Below are 23,910 nucleotides of genomic sequence, written 5' to 3' on the forward strand. Positions count from 1 at the left end.
GGCAAATTGCCGGAAATCAACCGCCTATTAGAAAATAGAAAAATCGACAAAACCTATTTTTTAAGTTTGAAAATGTTCTAATTTCCTCTGCAGTATAATGAGATTAGAAAAATATGAACTCACGATTTAAATTGAAGAACAATAAGCTGAACATCATTACCAGTAAGCAGCATACTCCAAGGAAAGCAATGCACCATATCAGGTCTTGAAACATTAATTATTAGTGCCGGGCCTTCATTAGTTTATCCCAGTTTTTTATTTCGGTTTTTGGCCTAGACCAGATTTGCGTAAATATGCTGAACGTAATCTAAATTCAGTTCACCAGAAACAGTGAGGTAAGTCAGAAATCAAACGTCAAAGCCGTATCTTACACAATAAACGAAACCCGCAAAAGGTGAAAACGAATTTTAAAACAATAGCAGGACAGGTCTCGAATTACAATCCTAAAAACTGAATTAAGTAGAGAACAGAATATCTACATTTTCAGTACATCAAACTTTGACGGTCAACAAAACGTAGGACCCTATTTGATGCGCAAAACAAACAAAAAAAAACAAATTTAAAAAATCTTCTAATTCAAACGCTATGGTTGTCAAAACCATCAGAAACAAATACGACTTAGGTTAATTACTGATAGTACGCGTGCTTAGAATTCATACAACAACTTTGTGAAGAACAATAAAAAACAGTGAACATAGCCGGCAGATTGCCGGAAAAGCTGCGAAAGAATAGACCTGCGTGCCATATAATAGAGATAGAAACAGATACAGATCTAAATTGAAAAAAAAAATCGACGCCGCTCAAAAAACTAGGCTAAAAAACATTCAGCGATAAATTAAAAAAGCTTGTTAAAATTCATTCCACAGAAGCCTCTTATTAGGGACCTTTACTGCACATAGGAGTTCCTTTGACCTTAGACAAATTCAAATTAAACTTAAGTTTTAAAGTGCAACAGTCATTTTATTGAGTGAGGTAAGTCACGTATGATCAAAACTTAATCACGCAAATATCCTAAAAACTTTTGCTAAAGCGAGTGAGAAATGACGTCACGCGCGCAAATGCCGTTAGTGAGAGGAAGAAGTCATTCAGAAAATTTGACTTTTTCAGCTTTGCTGTGTGAACAAATGTAAACCGAAAAAAGAGCGTCAGACGACGAAACAAAAAACATAGCAGGACAAGTCCTGACACACAATTCAGAGAATTTTCATTGACTAAACAGAAAACTAGACCAAGAACGGACTATGAATGGATTGGGAAAACCATTTCAAAAAAAGTCCGATCCAAAAAATCGAAAACTTCACGCCGCAAAACCACTCGCTTTTTCGCTCCACTTCCTGTTTCGGCGTGACCAAAATCACTACTCCAATTTGACTTCAAAAATCATGAAAATGTGTGAACAGATCCTAAAAAAAAGACAGCGCCCCAATACAATTCAAATTCTTTGAATTGTAAAAAACCAAGAGCACCGCAATATAGCTACGCACAGCTTACAGCTTCGCAGCTATAAAAAAGACAAAATGGGAAACTTGGTAAAGTAACATTCTATGAAAAAAAGACCTCAAAGTTGAGACAATATTCAAATTCGTAATTGCAGGATATCATTCAATTTAAAGAATTCAAAAAAATATCTTTAATCGACTCCATTGGGGAAAAATTGACAAACAAGTGAAGGCAAGCTTCAGAAATCCCTGAAACTTTTCAAATGTTTAAAGGATTGAAAACAGTCGCCAAACTGAAGATGATTGACCCATGAAAGTAGTCCGCATTAGAACGCCGATAAAATCTTTTATTATTTAGAATAAGAGACAAGACCATAATAAATGCTATAACAACGGGCAGATTTCAAAAATTCACTAACTTTTCATGAAAAGAAAGAGTCCGTCACAAAAAGCATCAATTATCATCTAAATCAATTAGATTTCATTATTATGCCTCATAAGCAAAGTCTAAATACTATCATTAAAGACAGCATGTGACCACACAACACCAATATATTATGATCAAAAATAGTGTCAAAGTCATAAAAAGCATTAACTGCCCATTGAGGGATATAGACAATGGAAACTAGGCACAGTTAGAACATACTTGTTAAATTTTAACTGCATTCAGCGAAAAAACGCAGAAAATCGAAACCAAATTACTCCACATGAAAGAAAATTACTTCTCAAAAACCAAAAATTTGCTCAAGAAGTGTGCACAGATCATAAAAGAGAGCGCATCATTACAGTACGTAGCATCATCTCACCTTCGACAAATCAACTCCGGTCATGTTGTTGACGACATTCGGAAGTCTCTCCACAATGTCAAGAACCTCTCCAGTTAATTTTGCGGCTCCAACTTGAGCTTCGCTACCAGTCGCAACCATTTTGATACCCTTTGTACCCTCAGTGAAGGGCGTGGCTATTTCTGATACCATTTGAGGTAGTGCCTGCAATACCATGTCAACTAAAGCCGCATCCTGGTACTGTTGCCAGGCCTGCGCCTTCAGTTCCATTTCTTCAGCTTGTGCTTTTGCCTTAGCATTGACGGCGGCTGCTTGTGCATCCCCTTTCATCTTGATGGCCATGGCTTCTGCCTCGCTTTCATTCACAATCTTGATAGCTTGACCTTTAGCAAGCTGTTCTTTCTTGTACTTTTCAGCCAAGGCAGGTTGTCTGACTTTAGCGTCCAGTTCTTTCTGCTTACGTAGGATCTCTTGTTCCTGAATGGCTATCTGCTGCTGTCGCTCAATCTCCACAATTTTGGCCTCCTCTTCCACAATTTTCTGACGCTGAATAGCGGCCTAAAAACAACAACGGCGTTAACTTCAAGAACAAATCCATCTTTACTTTTTGTCAAACATAACACGTTAGAATTAGAAACATAAGCACTTGTCAGCTTCTGTGTAGTCTGAACACCACAGGCTATTGTCTTCCGAACTTCAACTTCAGTACACATTTCCGTTACGAAATCGACAAGAAAAGAGTACAGTGGTCACAATAATGTTAAATAATGTGCTGTGTACAACTATGATATAAAGTAAGCGGCCATAGCAGCTTTCTTTATTTCGCAAAATTCAAAAATCTTGCAATGGCTTGAGAAAAATGACTTCATAAATTGTATAGAAATTTGTATAGAATTGTGTATTGAAAATATAATATTTCCGTGAATACCACTCGCGCTAATAGAAAGCATGGTTAGAAGTACAACTAATCACCAAACTATACGCAAACATGAACTTGATCTGAATTCATTTGACAGCTGAATGCAACCATGCAACTTTGATTGGCTTAGCTCCTTTTAACAGGTTATTTACTCTGCGTCACTATTTGGTAATGCAATTCAAACTTCGCAATTAGAGTGAGAAATAACCATTAGCCAACCTGGAGATTGTAGGCCAAATCAGCCTGTGCTTGTTGAATGTAGATCTGTTCGTTGAATTTAGCTTGCTCTATCTCGTATGTCCTCTTAGACTCTGCCATTTTCACGTCATTCGCATATTTGGCCTCCATTTTCAACTGATGCGCCTGTGCTTCCTGAAGTCAACTCAAATAGTATGTATTGATATTCGAAATATAGAGGAAATATAACCGACTACCGTCGGACGAAGTGATTTCAAATGGGTTGGTTTTGAAAAAAGTCCCTGCTCTTTATATCATGATAAACTTATGCTTTATGAACTTCGACAAACCCTGCACTTAAAGCCTACTGACGCTCTAAAAGAGCATCACAGGAGACTTCATACCCCCGGGCATTGTGAATATCTTGTTTATTTTAACGAAAGTGAGCGAAATAACCTTTTAGAATATAATGGCAATACTTTCAAGCAAAAATTTTGCATAAAAACACGACTACAAAAATTGCCTCAATCTTCGTTCAAGAGCAGTTAATAGAAAGTTTCATCAAAACTATCAAGCAAAAATTTTGCATAAAAACAAAAGACTACAACAATTGCCTCAATCTTCGTTCAAGAGCAGTTAATGGAAATTTTCATCAAAACTGTCAAGCAAAAATTTTGCTTAAAAACACACGAATACAACAATTGCCTCAATCTTCGTTCAAGAGCAGTTAATGGAAAGATTCATCAAAACTATCAAGCAAAAATTTTGCATAAAAACACACGACTACAACAATTGCCTCAATCTTCGTTCAAGAGCAGTTAATGGAAAGATTCATCAGAACTATCAAGCAAAAATTTTGCATAAAAACACACGACTACAACAATTGCCTCAATCTTCGTTCAAGAGCAGTTAATGGAAAGATTCATCAAAACTATCAAGCAAAAATTTTGCATAAAAACAAGACTACAACAATTGCCTCAATCTTCCTTCAAAAGCAGTTAATGGAAATTTTCATCAAATTTATCAAGCAAAAATTTTGCATAAAAAGACACGACTACAACAATTGCCTCAATCTTCGTTCAAGAGCAGTTAATGGCAATTTTCATCAAAACTGTCATGCAAAAATTTTGCATAAAAACACACGACTACAACAATTGCCTCAATCTTCGTTCAATAACAGTTAATAGAAATTTTCATCAAAACTATCAAGCAAAAATTTTGCATAAAAACACACGACTACAACAATTGCCTCAATCTTCGTTCAAGAGCAGTTAATGGAAATTTTCATCAAAAACTATCGAGCAAAAATTTTGCATAAAAACAAACGACTACAACAATTGCCTTAATCTTCGTTCAAGAGCAATTAATGGAAATTTTCAACAAAAACTATCAAGCAAAAATTTTGCATAAAAACACGCGACTACAACAATTGCCTCAATCTTCGTTCAAGAGCAGTTAATGGAAATTTCATCAAAACTGTCAAGCAAAAATTTTGCATAAAAACACGACTACAACAATTGCCTCAATCTTCGTTCAAGAGCAGTTAATGGAAATTTTCATCAAAACTATCAAGCAAAAATTTTGCATAAAAACACACGACTACAAAAATTGCTTCAATCTTCGTTCAAGAGCAGTTAATGGAAAGTTTCATCAAAACTATCAAGCAAAAATTTTGCATAAAAACAAAAGACTACAACAATTGCCTCAATCTTCGTTCAAGAGCAGTTAATGGAAATTTTCATCAAAACTGTCAAGCAAAAATTTTGCATAAAAACACACGACTACAACAATTGCCTCAATCTTCGTTCAAGAGCAGTTGATGGAAAGTTTCATCAAAACTATCAAGCAAAAATTTTGCATAAAAACAAAAGACTACAACAATTGCCTCAATCTTCGTTCAAGAGCAGTTAATGGAAATTTTCATCAAAACTGTCAAGCAAAAATTTTGCATAAAAACACACGACTACAACAATTGCCTCAATCTTCGTTCAAGAGCAGTTGATGGAAATTTTCATCAAAAACTCATTGTTGCGAAATTCAAATATCGGAAGAGATGCAAACTATCTCCTTTGGTATAAACCAGCTCAAAGAATTAGACACCATTATACAAAGTAGAGCAGCATATAACTATCAAATCCTCGTAGCGACGAGTAAAGTAGATTTTGACCTATGCACAAAACAGCATGCCCGACTAAAGAATAATTTGCAGTTTTGTAAGCTGGAACAAAGTAGCCTAATGAAGGAACATAAAACCTAGGCAACTTCCAGAAGAACGAAAGCAAGGGAAACGAAAACTGTCTATTCACCGCGCTTTATCTTCATCAAAATTGCTGTTAATTTGTACAACTTTCTTGCACTCAGAAGCAATTTTGATAGGGACGAATGTCAAAAAGAATATCACTTCAGGACAAAATAAAGATAATAATATTGTAAAAATATAATAAATGAACCACGGCTGAGTATTATGACAAGGTATATGACAAGAACGAGGGAGGTACCTCAACATCTGAATGAGCTCGGTTAACTAGAGGCAAAAAAGTAGGTTAACATAACCGACTAACGTAGGTCGAATTGCTCTCAAACGACCGGCGAGCGGTTGGCTTCGTCAGTAGCTAGGCACGATTTAGTGAGGCTAGTTTTAGCTTAATTGAAGGGGCGTAAGTGAGCGCAGCGGGGGAATGCACCGGGGGGCTGATGGGGTGGCAACAGTGGGGGGAGTCAATATCTAAGAACCACCCTTCGCACCATAAGTATAAGTTTCGAAAACAAATTATGAGCACTTAATGCCCGCTGGGCGCTACCTGTTTATCGCGTTCTTGAGGACGAAAAGTCAAATGCGCCAGACAAAAAATTGCTCAAGCGAAAAATTGCATAAAAAAGACCGACATGACTAATATAATTGCTCCAAACTTCGTTTGAGAGCGATTAAAAAGTGCATTGAAGTAACTGAAAAATAACAGACCAAAGTGGGAGTAATTGCTCTCGAACGGTTAGTGGGAGCTTTTATCGATTGCAGCCTGCTTCAGTCAAGGGGAGGGGGTCTCCTGAATGTCACCCATTGAGTTCTGCTACTTAAAATTTGATTGACAGAAATTTAGATTACACAACGCTAAAAGTCACCCGAGGTCAAACTAATAACTTCCCTTCACATCATGAATTTGCTTCTTGAAATGCCACGGTGAGTCGCATGCTTGCATAGTAAGTCGTAAGGCTCTTTCGTTTGACCGATTTTTCCATCTGACCCTTTCACCTTTTCGTCCTCAAAAACAAGACAAACAGGTAAAGCACGGAAGGCATTATCTCGTTTTTGAGGACGAAAAGTTAAAAGAGCAGACAAAAAATTGGTCATGGGAAAAATCGTATTATAAAGACCACAGCACTAATAAAATTTCTACAAATTTCGTTTGAGAGCAATTAATGATTTCTTCAAACTTCGTACGAGAGCAATTTTAAATTCTAAAAAAAATGGAGAAGCTTCAAACAACTTCCATTTTCGAAAATACAACGGTTGTTAACTTTGATCAACTTCCATAGCTACCGTATTCCTAGCATAGAACTCATTATAGCTTAAACATCGTTGTGCATAGTCAGTGCTCACTTTGGATGTATTCATGTTTAATTGTCGAGAGGTGCTATTTAAAACTTAAACGGAATTGAGACATGCAGGTATCGAATGAGAGCTAAAAAGCAACCGCTGTAGAAAACGAAAGTTAGCAAGCAACCATGAAGATCAGCACCCTGATACAGACAAAAAAAACATAGTTTAAATTCAGATTCGCAAATTTTGGACAAAATACTAGCGAGGAATGGAAATTTGGTTAAAACAAAAAACTAGGCCTAGAATGAACTATGAATGGAATGCGAAAACCATTTAGAAAAAAATCGGATCCAAAAAAAAACGAAAAACAGTAAAAATCAAAGTGAAATTGCCGCATGTGAACAAAACCACTTGGGGGAAACCGAATTTTTGTTCAAACACCGTTTTCTCACTACTTGCGAATTAGAGCGAAAAAAATTCACGCCGCAAAACCACTCGCTTTTTCACTCCACTTCAGGTTTCGGCGTGACCAAAATCACTACTCCAATTTGACTTCAAAAATCATGAAAATGTTGTGAACAGATCCTAAATCAAAAAAACATAGCCGGAAGAATTCCGGAAACGACTCGAAGAAAATTGCCCATCCTTATGACTAAACAACTGAACAACTATTGTGAACCCTGAACCTCCACAAATGCCATAAAAAATTAAGGAAGAATAGACACGGCATTCAAAAACAAATTGAACAAAAAAAACTATAAAAACTTAAGTTTTTTTTAACTTGTTTTTTTTAAAGTACAAGAAAACATAAAGCCGAATAAAGTTTCTTTGCAATTAGAGCAATGAAAAGCTCGCAAAACAATGGGCAAGTCATAATAGGCTAAGGAACTTGTCTAAGATTATAAAAAGAAAAACTTCAAAAAAATAAGAAAAATGGTTTTGATATTTCTCAATTTTTCTGTCAATTTTCCTAAGAAAAAAATGAGTTATAACAAGAAAACTTTAGTCAATTGGTATCTGAAAATTTCTTAAGTAACAAGCTTCTATCCAAATCCCACTTAAAGCACCAAAAAACAGGCAAAAATCATTAAATTTCGTCTAAAAATCAGCAAAACTGATCAAAAACATCCAAATTAGCATTAAACTCAAATTTACTATTTGAAACCTTCAATTCCTACCACAACAAGCCTAAAACTAATACAATATCATAATCAAACCTCATAACCATCAAAAGTTGCAAAAAAACTGCTCTTAAAAGCCGCACGTGAGCAAAAAAATCGCTCGCTTAGAGAAAATTTTTTCACACATCAATTTTTCGCTCTCTCAAAAACAGCGGTATGAACAAAAACCACTCTCTTTTCGCTCCGCTTTTCCTTTTTGTTCACCACCAAAATCACTCCAAATTTTTTCACGCGTTTCATTTCCCACTTCAAAAATCACTCCAATAAAATTGATTAAAAAAAAGGACTTCTCCAATACTCCTCTTCGAGTCGTAAAAAAGACAGCGCCCCAATACAATTCAAATTCTTTGAATTGTAAAAAACCAAGAGAAGGCCAATAATAGCCCCAGCTATCGCTGTGCGGCTATTAACAAACGAAGTGGGCTGGACGCAAATATACGTTCATACGAATCATTTCGCTGAGATTACACACCTTTATTCCTGCCTGCATTTTTGCATCAGCCTCGCCAATCCTAGCATCTCTATGCACTTCGGCGGTCCTGCTCTGGCCCAGAGCCACCAAGTATCCCTCTGCGTCACTGAGATCTTTAATGGTGTATGATATAACTGTCATTCCCATAGTCGCCAAGTCAGCTGAGGCCACTTCGAACACAAGCTTACTGAACGACACTCTATCTTGGTAGATTTCCTAAAATTAGACTCAATACACGATTCTAAAGGGAAATAACTACCTTCAGGGAAGACATGAGTAGTATTTTCAAAGCATGCTTAAAAAGTTGAGTTTCGAAAACATGGCAATTTTTTTAACCGATAAACAATTTTCCTTTTCATTTCCTTCAAGTTCAGAGATCAAACTGTGTTCATGATCCGAAGCAGAAAGTTGGCTTAGTTTTCTAGCAAATAAAACGTGCATAGTCGCGCTCAGCCATGTTAAATCACAAAGGAAAAAAGGACTATAATTTAGAATGTAAAATGCAAGTTTAATAAAATCGCGACAACGGACAGATACTCACATTGTCAGTTCATGCAAAGCAGACTATGTTTCAAATAAACTCTTAATATTCAAGTTGACAGGTAATGGTTTCTCAGAAGCAAAATTTGAAAAATTCTCAGGTCACTTTTGATTTTGATGAGATAGTTGAAAACAACGCTTCAAGAACTCGATGGCTGCAAAGAATATTTTGATTATCTTAGCAACAAACTGTATCCTGTCAACGTTAAGTCAGTTCTCCAGCGTTTCAGTGGTTTGATCATTTTGTGTGCTGTTTAAAGTTTTTTATTACCCACAGTACGAAGTATCTGCGAAAATACATAATACGTGCAAATCGACTTCAAGCCACAAGCCAAGACAAACAAGGATAATTATAGATACACTCTAGTTATGAAACCGCACATGTTAGAATTAGACAGGGTGCATATAGAGGGTAGATTATAGACGTACTATATCAATACTCACACAAACAGCGTCACGGCTAAAACGCAAAAATATTAAAATGCACTGAGAACAAATGTCTCTTCGATCAAGTCTTACATTTTTACAACGGTTGCAATTGATACAGTTGAGGAGAATTCATGAAAGCAAATCAAAGCTCATAAATTGGATTTTTTGACATGTAACTTTTCGGGGAGCTCTTTCCCTGCCACGGAGAACGTAACCATTTATAACGGACATTTTGAGAAACCCTTTAGTTGTATGACCAAATTAAAACGGTAAGACCACCCTCCTCTGAGAATAAATTAGTCTCTTCTTTAAAACGGCAACTTACTCTCTTCAACTAAATCAACAGTTTACATAGCATAAAACACGCCATAGATTGATCACTCATCGCTTTGAAAACTTAAATTTTGTTTCCGGTGGATAAGAAAGAGCTCCGCATCAGCTCAGCATTAGCTGCTCAGAACTTATAGATCAATTTGATAACAAAAAATAAAGTTAACCTCCACAGTCATATTGCCCATAATGGCCCTTTGATGACCCTCCAATGTATTCAATGCAATATTATGGATCTCTCGCTCTCGCTTCCCAAGAAACTGCTGACAAGCCTTCGCCAACATTTCTTCTTTCTGACCCTCGATTTTGACCTAATCAGTGACAGATCAATGTTAAAAAAAAGCCTTCGTAGTAATAAAAATATCGTTGTGTTTAAGTCACAAACTTTTGAAACCCAGTAAAGGCTTAAGTACGTGGATCCATATGCAACAAAATGAAAGCAACGATTGCTTCGGTCAGTCATTCATCAAAATGTGAAAAGTTTAGGTGGTTACATAGATTTGTTAAATTAATTGGCCACGAATCAGAAATCAGTTTAAATTACTTGACCCGAGCAAAACAATTAATAAAAATTAGCCCTTGAATTTTTTTAGTCTGTAACAGCAATTATGTTTTTACCTGTGCAATTCCAGTTACTGATATTTCAACACCTTTCTTCGTATACACGTTATTTGTTTCAACTCGGAACGTCATAGTGTTCAGTGACAACCTATAAATTAACAGTATAACTAACTTGATCAGAGTGGAAACATAGCAAGAGAACAAAAGATGCTTACTTCTGCAACTTCTGAATGAAAGGCCACTTAAATACCCGTCCACCAGGAATAAGCAAGGGACGCGCGTAGCAACAGCCTTAAACAATAACAAACTTCAAAGAAAATCCTGTTTCGGTACAGATGCAGAACAATTTTCACAAGTTTTTTATCGGATTTCTTTTTATTTCCTAAACCATATTTTGGTTCGCAAACCCTAGAAATCGTTTCCCTTTTTTAAATCAACTTTTTAAACAACTTTTTTTAAATCAACTTTTTTTTTCTTATTTTATGAATCCTATCTGCCAAGAAACGTTTCTAATTTCAAGAAAATGAAATTTATCTATGAGTTTTAATGATAATCCAGCCATAAAAGAAATGGAAAAAAATTCTCGTTTTAATTAAAAAAGATTTTCTCTTATATGTTCTGTCAAAATGCGTAGTGTTTATTTCTGTGATGTTTCAGTTTAATCAACAATCTCGTAATCTAACGAACATCATCAAAGTTAGGGATAGATATAAGAAATATGGGCAAAACAGAATAGATCCCAAAATTCCTTCCAGTTCTGCTCATCTACAAATTTAAAAAGTTAAGAGGAGCAATTTATGTGATAAAGTCATGAGGTAGTGAATAAGAAACAAAATAACCGCTGTCGGATTCCCGCCTGTGGGGACTTCGAGTCAAATCACTTATAAGTCGGTTTCTTCAGATTTTTTCTCAGGGGAGCATTTTCGAAAGGACGACAATTTCAAAAATTTTGAAGACGTTAAATTTAATTTTAAAGGTGCCCGTTAACGACAATAGTAGATAATGTCAATTAAACAACCCTTTAAAAGGCAAAATTCTACAATGTCATTTTTTCATTAACAAAAACTTAGATTCATAAAACATAACCGACTACGTCGGGCGAATCGCTCTCAAACAACCGGCGAGCGTTCGGCTTCGTCAGCAGCTAGCCACGATCTAGTAAGGCTAGCTTTAGCTTGAATCGACTCTGCAACTTTTAGTTTTCTAGCCTTGTTAGTAAATAAATCAAATAAGAAATGGATATTTTAAAAATTTCCAAAATATTGCAAAATTTAAAAAAGCTTCCAGATTTCAGAGTGAAAATCTTCAAAACAAGTAACCCATCTGCAAGACTTGAAAAACTTCATTGGCCAGTAATGATCGTTAAACTCAGAAAAGGACAAATATATTCAAAAACTTTGAAAACAATCGCAAATTTTAAAACCTTGCTAAAATTCAAAATATTAAAATCTCCAAAACCATTTCATCGTCTCAGGAGACTATCCATTATCCCTATTGCAATCTTTAAACAGAATCACTGGCTCATAAAGATCCTTAAACTTGGAACAAGATAACTTTCCGAAAATTTGAAAAAATAAAATCAAAATTTATCAAAACATTGATAAAGCTGGAGTCATTAAAATATTGATAACCTTTCCAGTAACTTTAGAAACTATGCAACCGCTTATCATGAAACCTTGGAGGAGAACCCTAGGACCCTGGTGCCGAAAAATGATTTAAAAAAATCAAAATGATTCAAAAAACTTGAAAAACTTGCAAAAATTTTTTTAAAAACCGCTCATATTAAAATCTTGAAAACATTCCATTACATCTAGAGGCTATGCAGTAACCAATAATCAAACCCTAGAGGACGTTATGTGGCTCTTGAGGCTGGAGAAACCTAAAAAATGACAAAAAAAACTTGCAAGTTGCTTAAAAAAACTGCTAAAATTTGTGATGATAAAAGTTGAAAAACCAATCCATGGCCAAAAAACATTTTCCAGAAACTTATTATCAAAACCTAACGGAGATTTTCTGTAGTTTTGTAAAAAAAAAATACTAAAATTTGCAGTGTTGAAACCTTGAAAAACATTTGACTACAATTAGAAACTATACAAAAATCTATTTTCAAGCCCTAGAGGAGGTTCCTCGGCTCTTGAGGCTTTACAAACCTAAAACCGACAAAAATTTTCAAACACTTGAAAAAATCGAAAATTTTATCCGAAAAAATTGCTCACAATTGTGATATTAAAAGGTTTATAACTATTCATGGCTTATGAAAAATTTTCAGTGACTTATTATTAAACCCCTAGGGAGGTTTTCTGGCCCCTGTGTCTGTAACAACTTGAATAATGGAAGATAAATGTCAAAAAAATTGAAAAAAAATTTGCACGTTTTGTCGAAAAATGCTAAAATTCGTGATGTTTAAGTGTTGAAACCATTCCACGTCTACTAGAAACTATGCAGTAACCTATTATAAAACCATACGAAAAATTCCTTGACACTTAGGTCCGAAAGAACTCAAAAAATGACAAAAATTTTCAAAAAGCTTGAAAAAAAATTGTGAAAATTATTATAAATTTGCGTGTTTGTAGCAATCAGTTGTTCGAACGTAGCCACGGTGGGGGCGGGGGGTGCACCGGGAGGGCTGATGGAGAGGTAGGTGGTGGGCAACAGTGGTATGGGGGACAGCGCGGTGGGGGGGGGGGGCAATAGTTGCGTGGGGGTCAACAGTGGGGGTGTCTTCAACCTCTCTTCCGGCCTTCAAACCATAAGTATAAGTCTCCTAAACAGTTTGAGCTGAAACAGACCTGAAAGGATCTAAGAGCACTTAAAGCCCGCTGGGCGCTACCTGTTTATCCCGTTTTTTGAGGACGAAAAGTCAAAAGCTTCAGACGAAAAATCGGTCAAGCGAAAAATCGCATTAAAAAAGACCGACAGGACAAATATAATTGCTACAATTCTAATTTTTCAATAGCAAGCATACTAAAACTCGAGGGAAAGTTTTTGATTCACTCTATGACCAATGGAATAGTAGAAAAGTGACGGTATTCTCCCAATTTGGAGCTTTTCCGTTTGTCGCTCACCCAGCCCCCCCCCCCCACGTTATACGCCTAACCCCGTTAAACAACACACCCCATTACATAGTAAATCATTATGTAAAAATATGCCATATGCGTCTGAGGGGATGCAAATAGTATGCACTCACTAAGCTGGTGGGGGGCACAAACGGAAAAGATCCCACAATTTATCAGCAATTCGGCATTTCACCAATAGCCCACCAAACCGTTTATTGGTCAATCAGATGCCACCATCCCAGAATACAATACTGTAACACAATTAAATCAATTTATTTTATTGGAGAACACGTACTTATTGAGCGAATTGGTTATGTTTTCTGAATTTACATGTATGCAATTCAAAGTATGATATATTTAAGGTTATTGGGGGGGGGGGGGTGCAAAAATGGGAAAGTTCATAACTGTTAGTCCCCCTGTCTTATAATTTTTTAGGATCTTTACCGTTTGTGCCCCCCCAGTACGTTATGCGCCCCCCACTTACAGAGCACGTGTCATTGCATAGTAAATCATTATGTAAAAATATTGCACGTGCGTATGGGGGGTGCAAATAATATGGAGGGGGCACAAACGGAAAAGATCCATTTTTTAAAACAAAGAAAGGATCTTTTCCGTTTGCGCCCCAGCTTAGTGGGCGCACATTATTTGCACCCCTCAGCCGCAGGCCCTTTTTTACATAATGATTTTCTATGTAATGGCACGTGATGTAACTGGGGGATGCATAACGCACTGGGGTTACAATAATAAAAGATCCCAAAGGAAATATCTAATAATTTCCGCATTTCCCTTTAATGACTGCTCACACCAATGTGAATAGGCCGAGAAATGATAAACTATTGCAATGAGCCGGAAGAAATAAGGAAACATACCTGAAATAACCATTGCCTCATTTGGTCCACATGTGTGAAACATTTCTTAATCTGAAACGCCTACAAAGACATTAAGAAGAACTCTGCCATTCATTTTAAGCACGGTTCCTGACACTATAATAATCCATTTACAAAAATTTAAAATAACAATTTTTATTCGACTCACGGAGCAAAATTGTAGTTGAAAACCATTGATCCGAGCAATAGCCTACGTAAAAGTTTAAGAATATGTGGATCTTTTCAAAGTACTGGGGGGGGGGGCACAAACGGAAAAGATCCCGGAAAAACACCGAATTTGTCAATCAAGAACAGGCGCAGCAATTTAAATGCAGACCGCGAAACAACGTTAATCAGAAGGTCCGCTCAGCAGAAAATAGTTGTTGAATAGTTTTGCATTTACTGATATTTAGTTTGCTGGATCTCACCCAAAAATTCTCATTGTTCTTTATTGTGCGAGATTTACCGATTGCTATGAGCTGATTTGGTCGTGTTGCATTCATTGCATTTTTATTTAATTTTACTGAAAATTTGATGTTGTAATTAACCTGAAATAAGCTTAGTTTGAGTTCTGATAGCCTCCTTTTGTAATTCGCTTCCCAACTACTTTAAATCCATTCAGTGTCTTTCTTTTGGATACGTTCTAACTCTTTGCGTTTATTTACAAACCAAACCATTGAGGCATAGCTTATAACTGGCATGACATACCCCACATAAGCATTTTGTTTTGTTCTAAAACTCGATAAAACAGAAACGTAACATTTAAGAAGGTAGAAGGCTTTTGAATCTTTTTGACAACGCCTTTGGCTATCTGCTATCCAGGAGAGTTTGTTAGACATTTTCATGTCATAAACTTTCTGCACATTTTTGCTCAAGCAATTTTAATTTATTATAAAATGATGCTCCCTGTTCTGTTGTTGTTGTACTGTTAAAATATAACATTTGTTTTCCTTCAGCTTTATTTCGTTTTCCTCGCACCAGAATGCTACAGAATGGCTTCACAATCCGATTGGATATCTGCTGGCTGTGTTGTTACTAACTTAATGTCATCTGCATATCCAAAAAACGTCGCACACTTTCAACCGCTTTGCCAGACCGTTCACATTTAAAAAAAAAACAGAGGACTTGGTAGTGATCCTGGCGGAACACCACTAGTAACTGGGTCATTTTCGGATCTGGAGTTATTTACTTCAACTTATTCTTTTCATTGAGGTGGCTTGTTGTTTTTCTTAGGAAATTACACTCGATATGCAGCTCTTCGATTTTTGTGAGTAATTTATCAGGTGTCACACTGCCAAAAGCTTTTCAAAAATCTAAATATACCTCATATGAATCATCAGGTCTTTGTGTAGACGTTTTAGGAAAAGTAGTAGCTGCGTAAGAACTGACCTGTGTCTCCTAAATCCACGTTGGGAGTTATTGAGAGATAGTTTAAAGATTTCGAAGATTTCTCTGAAACTTAACTTCCCAAAGAGCTTCTAGACATTACAATGTAAGCTGATTGGTCTGTTGTTTTCTGCCATTGTTCAGTTTTCGTCTCTGATAATTGGGATTACTCTGCTTGTTTTCCAATTTTATGAGGAAATACTTTTTGTTCAAAGCAGCTTGGAATACTTTAAGCAATGATTTTTTTAAGAGCTGACAGGTTTTTTAAGACCGTATTACCAATACTATCAGGGCCACACGCTTTATTGGTCTGCAGTTTGGCCAGTATCACTCTGAATTTTTCGTCATCAAATTTCTTTTGCTATATTTTAGTTTTCTGTATCACGTTTTCATCGTGATTGAATTATCTTTCCTGAACACACTGGAGAAAAAATAACCAAGGTATTTGAATTTCAATCTCTGTTCATTGGTTTTGTTATTATGGAAAAAATTTGATTCCGGATATTAAAAACGTTTGAAGACAGGTTTCAAGTTTTTTGTAGATCAGAGAATTCCTCATCTATTTCCTCAGAAAATTTTATCTTCAAATTCTGCTCGCTTTGCTTTTGCTGATCTCTCAACTTTTTCGTACTCCTTTTTGTTTTTAATCAGTCTGCAGAGATTCGGATTTTTGGTTTTTTTTATTAGAGGAGATATAAGTTTCATCAGGTGGTAAGATTGATTTTTGACCCATGGGCGAGGTTAGATCTATTCAGTAGTGTTTTGAGAACATTTTTGAAATACATCATCAAGCCATTTGTATCATTGCTGGACTTTTCGGTCTATGTTGGTGTGGCAAAAATGTTCAAAAGATTTTTTTTTAAATATATTTAATTAACTCTTTCAGTTCAGTTTCGTTGAAGGCAAATTTATGTTGTTTTGTTTTCGCATCGCGTCTCTGATTGAACCTCAATCTTCGCTGTGAAAACCTTATGGCCCAACTGGAAAGAATTATTGAACTCGGTTTCTGTGTCATGATTTTATTACATCAACGGGTTAGTTTGTTAAGAAGACATAAAGTCTTTTCATGATTGAGTTCACCTATAATAATATTTGTGTAACATTTTTCCTTTTCCGCATAGGTATTTAGCTCATCAAAAGGCTTAATCATTGATGTTTCAGAACACCTATGTGAGCTCGTTTTCGTTGGGGTGTAACAAGACCATATTTGGATTGTTGCATTTTTTGTGTGTCTTTTGGCAACAACATGCTCATTTGTGTTCTTTAGTTCTACACTTTCACGAGCTATGATTCTAACTGCAATGAAAAATCCTCCGTGTTTTTTCTGTAAATATCAGTTTTTTTGAATATTTCGTTAGTTGGCATAGCTTTTCAGAAGAAATCACTCGTTGAGTATATTGTCTGTTAACCACTTTTCAGTTAGGAACAAAATATATCTATGTTATCTACCGACAGACAATTTAGAAAATTCGCTCTGCGTTTTAGGTCTTCTCGACTTCTTACATTGAAAAGTAGAAACGTTATATCGTTTGATTTGGATTGTCATTCTCTTGTGTCTGTGTCATTTTCATTTTTGATAAAGTTTTGATCGACCAACGTCCTAGTTAGATCGATCTGTTTTTGAAGAACAAGATCTTTTATCCTCAGATTTTTGCACTTTTACCTTGACTTATAAGCCCTCTTCTCACTAGTAGAATTTCATTTTCTTTTGCTTGCTCTTCCGAGTTCAGCTCTTTGCTAATAAAGTCCGGCTCTCAATAGTATTTCAGTTTCCTTAGGGACAGCAGAATTAGCTTCTTGCTTAATCAATATCTATCTTTATCACCAGGGTCAGATGCTTGCATTCAGAGAATTTATCAAGCCGTTTAATATACGTGACATTGCATTGGATTTTTGGGTGCTCCATTAAGCTTTTAACGTTTTCATTTCACGCTCCTATCTGTCCTAGTACAAGTTGAATTCAACTCCGGAACGCCTCGTGACCTAACTCCATCTTTTTGTTCTTTACTACCAGGTTTCCTGTGCGATGGCATTTTTTTCAGTTCAGAATCAGCAGCAGAACCTGTGCTGTCGCTACTTGTTGTAGCGATTTCGTGAAGCTCAATGTTTAACGCTAAGTTGTTGACTTCTATCTCTGCTCTCATTTCCTCAATTTTGTCGCGCAATTTGCTGATTTTTCCATTATCCCTACATTCGTCTAACTGATCAATGAAAACATCCTTCTTTTTTCGAACCCACGGATTTGTGGTACACAAGAAGTACGTTGTTTATAATACTGTTTAATCTGAAAATTGCCTCTTGTGAAATTCTTGTGAACTTTGTTGTTTGATGCTTATATTCGTCACAAACAACGCCATGAAAAACAGCTCATTTTGATTCATTGTTTGCCTACCACTTTTTTTAGTGGTTTTTTAAAGGATGTTTTTTGCCCATTCCTTTTCTGTACTTAATTCGTATTGATGTTTTGAGGAAAAATTTTGCTGGATAATATTTTGTTTAGGACGGTCTGCGATGGTTGTTGGCTATGTGAATAATTTCAGAGTTTACGTAATTAAAAGACTGGAATTACTCGAAAGGAGATATAGATTTGGAAACAGGATTAGACAGGACCGCGCTCTCCTGATAGGAGGAAAATATGATTTTTACAACCACAAAAACGAGAAAGAGATAGCACTGTATTCGCCTGACGAAAAGAACCTATGGTATATCTATCCTCGAAAAACTACCAAAATGGCAGCCATTTTGCCTCGAACACTCAAAGATTCGTGGATGATCCTGCCACAAAAGCTTCTCTCAGAAACGTTAGAGAAGTATGCAGTGGAGGGCTATTCCACTGACAAAAATTTTATTCGCAACGTTATAGCAACTTTCAGCAAGCTCAATGATACTATTGGCTACTTCGTCAACAATGGCTAGAAAGGGGTGATACTGCTGCAATTTTGTTTATCACACGTGATAGTTATGATCGCTCTCAAGAACCCTTGTTTTTTGATGTGCCAATTTTTCTTGTTTTATCTGCCATACATTTGTTCGACTAATCTTGAATTTCTCTTTGTAGAAGAAAGATTTTCTCTCTCAAATGCTGTTGGCATTTTTTGTTGTTTTCAGTTCTTTTTTCTTCTTTTTTTATTTTCTCTTAATAGTTACTTCTGAATTAATTGAGTAAATAGCGTTATTAATGCAAGACTGCTCTATTGAAGATTATTCAGAGATTTTTTTCTCGCCATTTGTCTTTTTCAGGTTTTCTATAATAGATTGCTCTGCGAGAAAGTCGCAAGAGCTTTGCACTTCATCTTTGCATCTTTGCATCTACATTTGAAGTTTTTCAAAAACTGTCGTTTGGTTTTAACTCGAATTTTGTTATATGTGGTCTTCAAATTTGCCTCTGTAGCTGATTGATTGCTACCAAAAAAAATCTTCGATAACGTAAAAACTGCCGAAGTCATTAAAAACTGATAGCAGAAATGAAGATCAAGTTATCTAATGCCTTTATTTTGAGGATATTGATAATTATGGCTGCCTTTTTCCACAGTTTTTTGTTTCCGGTATAGTTAGTGCTGAGGTGTTTTCTGTGACTGCAGAATTGTAGGTACAGTGTTATTCTTGATGAGGAGAGTTGAAGAGTTCATAGATTAATTTTCTAGGGATTTTGCTTCTTCCAGACCAATGTGGTCTAACTTCGTTAAAGCTTACTCCCTTCTCCGCATTAAAATCAGACTTATCAAAACTGTTGGTTTTCAATTCCACTGCAACAATGTGTTTGTCAGTCATAAAGTGACCTTTACAATTTTCTAACCTAATGAAGGCAAATATTGTTTTTTCTTTGTCGTTAATAGGAATACTTCATGCATATTGTTTGCTGAGCCACGACAGCCCAAGTAAAAAATTTTGAACGTGTTCGCGTTTAAACTTTTGTTGGTTGCTCTATCTGACTTGTGATGGTTTGACAGTTCAGCTTGTGTTTCAATTTTGGTAGTTTTGTGACCCTTTTTTGCTTCTATACTTCCGTATAAAATCTTTTAACAAAAATTTTATTAAGCATATTGAAAATAGATAAATTGAATTAAATATATTATTATTACATAATTGAAACAAATTGATTTTTGCCGACAAAATTGTCAACTGTCGGTCTTTTTGGGAGCCTCACAAATTCGAAAATTTTCTCTACTTTTCTGATTCAAAGTAAAGTTTCACTTTGTTATACTTTGAAATTCGGAGACATTTTAATTAGCATGCACATTCTCAATCTGGGTGGCCAGATATGGTCACTTGAAGCCTTGTTATAATTGTGTTGGGTTTTTGCTACGCGCACAGGGCTGATGGAGCCAGCCTACAACAACTATAATTGGTTACGTGGTTTGAGCACTCAGTTATCACCCAAATTATTGTCCCTGGTTTTCTTTTAACCAAGCTTGTCATCGGTTGAAGCTTGGTTAAAGTTCTTTGCCTTGTTTTTATTTTGTTGGTCCATTTTTTTGTTATCTGGTATGTTGTGTTGGGCAATTAAATTACAAAGCTGCTTTTCAAATTGTTTTTTGCAGAGTGATGCTCACATTAATTGAGGTGCTAGGAAAAACGAGCAGTAAGTTTTTAACTTTCAACAGATTTTCTTTGATTGCGGTTTTAACCACTTTTAACGCCAAAAAACAAAGAACCACTTACCAATAAGAAATTATCATTCCACCAAAACGTGTTTAATGTTATCTATAACACAAAATAATTTGTTCAGAAAACTGTTCAACTTATGTTGTATCTGAGATTACCAAAAAACTGAACAAAATCAATTGTTATCAATTAAACTTGTTCGTACCTACAAAACTGAAAATCAAAAAGTAAAATTAAAATTGAATAAAAGAAAGGCATCTAGTTTTCTTTTTGCACATAATGTAACAAAAAGCCACAAAAGATGTCGACTTATATTAAAATTTAACTTATAAAATATCTAAAAAAGTAAATTCATATCTTTTTTGACGCAGTTGCTAAATCATTGAGTCTAATTAAGTTGCTTTACCAAACTGATTGTTTCGAGATGATTCCTAACTAATAGGTAATTCCCTTATTTGACCAATTACCATGGAGCAAAGAACCAAACTTGCAATTCTTAAAAAAAGATCAGCAAAACTGCTTTGCGGAGGATTTCTGCTGTTATACTGTAATTGTGAGACACTTTCTGGAGGAGTATACAGTAAACAAAAGCTGAATTTGGTTGAAAGGCTTCAATCAGTTTTAATATTAATGTAAATCATATTATGTTGATTAATTAAAATAAACAGAGTTGTGACTAGAACTAAGTTGCATCTGTAGCTGACTGATTGCTACCAAAAAAAATCTTTTATAACGTAAAAACTGCCGGAGTCATTAAAAACTGATAGCAGAAATGAAGATCAAGTTATCTAATGCCTTTATTTTGAGGATATTGATAATTATGGCTGCCTTTTTCCACAGTTTTTTGTTTCCGACACAATTAGTGCTGAGGTGTATTCTGTGATTGCAGAATTGTAGGTAGAGTGTTATTCTTGATGAGGAGAGTTGAAGAGTTCATAGATTAATTTTCTAGGGATTTTGCTTCTTCCAGACCAATGTGGTCTAACTTCGTTAAAGCTTACTCCTTTCTCCGCATTAAAATCAGACTTATCAAAACTGTTGGTTTTCAATTCCACTGCAACAATGTGTTTGAAAGTCATAACGTGACCTTTACAATTTTCTAACCTAATGAAGGCAAATATTGTTTTTTCTTTGTCGTTAATAGGAATACTTCATGCATATTGTTTGCTGAGCCACGACAGCCCAAGTAAAAAAACTTTGAACTTGTTCGCGTTTAAACTTTTGTTGGTTGCTCTATCTGACTTGTGATGGTTTGACAGTTCAGCTTGTGTTTCAATTTTGGTAGTTTTAATGACCCTTTTTTGCTTCTATACTTCCGTATAAAATCTTTTAACAAAAATTCTATTAAACATATTGAAATTAGATAAATTGAATTAAATATATTATTATTACATAATTGAAACAAATTGATTTTCGCCGACAAAATTGTCAACTGTCGGTCTTTTTGGGAGCCTCAGAAGTTCGAAAATTTTATCTACTTTTCTGATCCAAAGTAAAATTTCACTTTGTTATACTTTGAAATTCGGAGACATTTTAATTAGCATGCACATTCTCAATCTGGGTGGCCAGATATGGTCAATTGAAGCATTGTTATACTTGAGTTGGGTTTCTGCTGAGCGCACAGGGTTGATGTAGACAGCCTACAACAAGTATAATTGGTTACATGGTTTGAGCACTAAGTTATCTCCCAGCTTATTGACCCTGGTTTTCTTTTAACCATGGTTGTCATCGCTTGACACTTGGTTAATGTTCCCTGCCTTGTTTTTATTTTGCTGGTCCATTTTTTTTGTTCTCTTGTATGTTGTGTTGGGCAATTAAAATACAAAGCTGCTTTTCAAATTGTTTTTTGCAGAGTGATGATCACAACAATTGAGGTGTTAAGAAAAACGAGCAGTAAGTTTTTACTTTCAACAGACTTTCTTTAATTATTTGGTCTTGCGACTGAAAGAGGGAGTCATTGGTATTTATCAGGTCTTTAATGCATTGAACTGTTGCTTATGAAACTTATTTAATGTCAAGCGTTTCCATTGGGTTTGGTTTGGTTTTGGGTTACTTGAAACTCTATCTGGACTGATTGGCTCACGATTCGTCTTGAGATTATTTCTATTGCTTTGTTTTCATCTTGAACCAACACTTGCCAATCTAGCGTTGGTCCCTCAGCCATGTTTTGTGTTTCAGAGTGTAAACAACTTACTGGCATGTTTTTGGTCACTGCATTTCTCTAAATGGGAGTTTTTTCAAATCTGTATTCAGAGTAAAATTTAAAAAAAGAGCAAAGTTATTTACACATTGGAAAAAAGTTTAATTAACAGCTGCGAAATTTGAAGTTTTTTGAGAATTATGCTGTTCAAAAACTGGGAGTAGATAACAAGTTTCCCGTTCTCACAACAACTTTACTAGCTTAAATTCCAAGGAAATAGAACTGTAATTATAACTTTTAGGCTACAATCAATTCAAAACAAGAACTTGACTGACAAAATGGTATTATAGAACAACTGAGGAGACACTTTTTGCGCAGTTCTTCTCAATTTAGTTAATGGATAGGCAAAACGTCATGTTTCGCGTAATTGAGTTGACGCATTTATTTGTCACGGGAAAATCCTTGAGTTAATGTATAAAGAGAAATCGAGCGCAATAAGCATTCGCTAGCTTTCACTCGCTTGTTACGTATTCAAATGCTCTATGATTAAAAAACCCTAAAATAGACCACAACATCACTTTTCAACAATAATAAAATATGCTACAAATTGCGGTTTTAACCACTTTTAACGCCAAAAAAAACAAAAAGAACCACTTACCGATAAGAATTTATAATTCCACTAAAACGTGTTCAATGTAATCTATAACAAAAAATGATTTGTTCAAAAAACTGTTCAACTTATGTTGTATCTGAGATTACCAAAAAACTGAACAAAATCAATTGTTATCATTAAAACTTGTTCGTACCTACAAAAACGAAAATCAAAAAGTAAAATTAAAATTGAATAAAAGAAAGGCATCTAGTTTTCTTTTTGCACATAATGTAACAAAAAGCCACAAAAGATGTCGACTTATATTGAAAATTAACTTAAAAAATATCTAAAAAAGTAAATTCATATCTTTTTTGACGCAGTTGCTAATTCATTGAGTCTAATTAAGTTGCTTTACCAAACTGATTGTTTCGAGATGATTCCTAACTAATAGGTAATTCCCTTATTTGACCAATTACCATGGAGCAAAGAACCAAACTTGCAATTCTTATAAAAAGATAAGCAAAATTGCTTTGCAGAGCATTTCTGCTGTTATACTGTAATTGTGAAACACTTTCTGAAGGAGTATACAGTAAACAAAAACTGAATTTGGTTGAAATGCTTCAGTCAGTTTTAAAATTAATGTAAATCATATTATGTTGATTAATTAAAATAAACAGAGTTGTAACTAGAACCAAACAGGAAACACTAAAAGAGTTAATCTAGATAAAAACCAACAGAAAAAATTGACTCGTAAAAAATGTTGGACAACAAGAATTGAAATGAACTATCAAGAAAAAGAAATCAAATGTTATTGACTAATTATTCAAAAAATGTTTTCAATTATCTTTATGTTTCAAATTATTTTTAAACCTTTAACTGATACATATCATGAAA

The 23,910-nt window shown here is 35.1% G+C and overlaps 1 protein-coding gene across 1 annotated transcript in view; it reads right to left on the reverse strand.

The window, feature by feature from the left end:
- LOC142342533 (flotillin-1-like) overlaps positions 1-23,910 on the reverse strand; it is a 113,989-nt gene that overhangs the window by 1,786 nt on the left and 88,293 nt on the right. The window contains exons 2-8 of the mRNA XM_075393885.1: positions 14,297-14,359; positions 10,587-10,662; positions 10,429-10,519; positions 9,978-10,121; positions 8,512-8,727; positions 3,363-3,515; positions 2,246-2,782 (exon numbers count right to left, since the gene is read on the reverse strand). Coding sequence (XP_075250000.1) covers positions 2,246-2,782; positions 3,363-3,515; positions 8,512-8,727; positions 9,978-10,121; positions 10,429-10,519; positions 10,587-10,662; positions 14,297-14,339 — 1,260 coding nt within the window. The 5' untranslated portion in view covers positions 14,340-14,359. The remainder of the gene's footprint in view (positions 1-2,245; positions 2,783-3,362; positions 3,516-8,511; positions 8,728-9,977; positions 10,122-10,428; positions 10,520-10,586; positions 10,663-14,296; positions 14,360-23,910) is intronic.

The sequence above is a fragment of the Convolutriloba macropyga genome, chromosome 7, assembly GCF_964194025.1.
Source record: "Convolutriloba macropyga chromosome 7, txConMacr16.3, whole genome shotgun sequence".
NCBI classification, from domain to species: Eukaryota; Metazoa; Xenacoelomorpha; order Acoela; family Convolutidae; genus Convolutriloba; species Convolutriloba macropyga.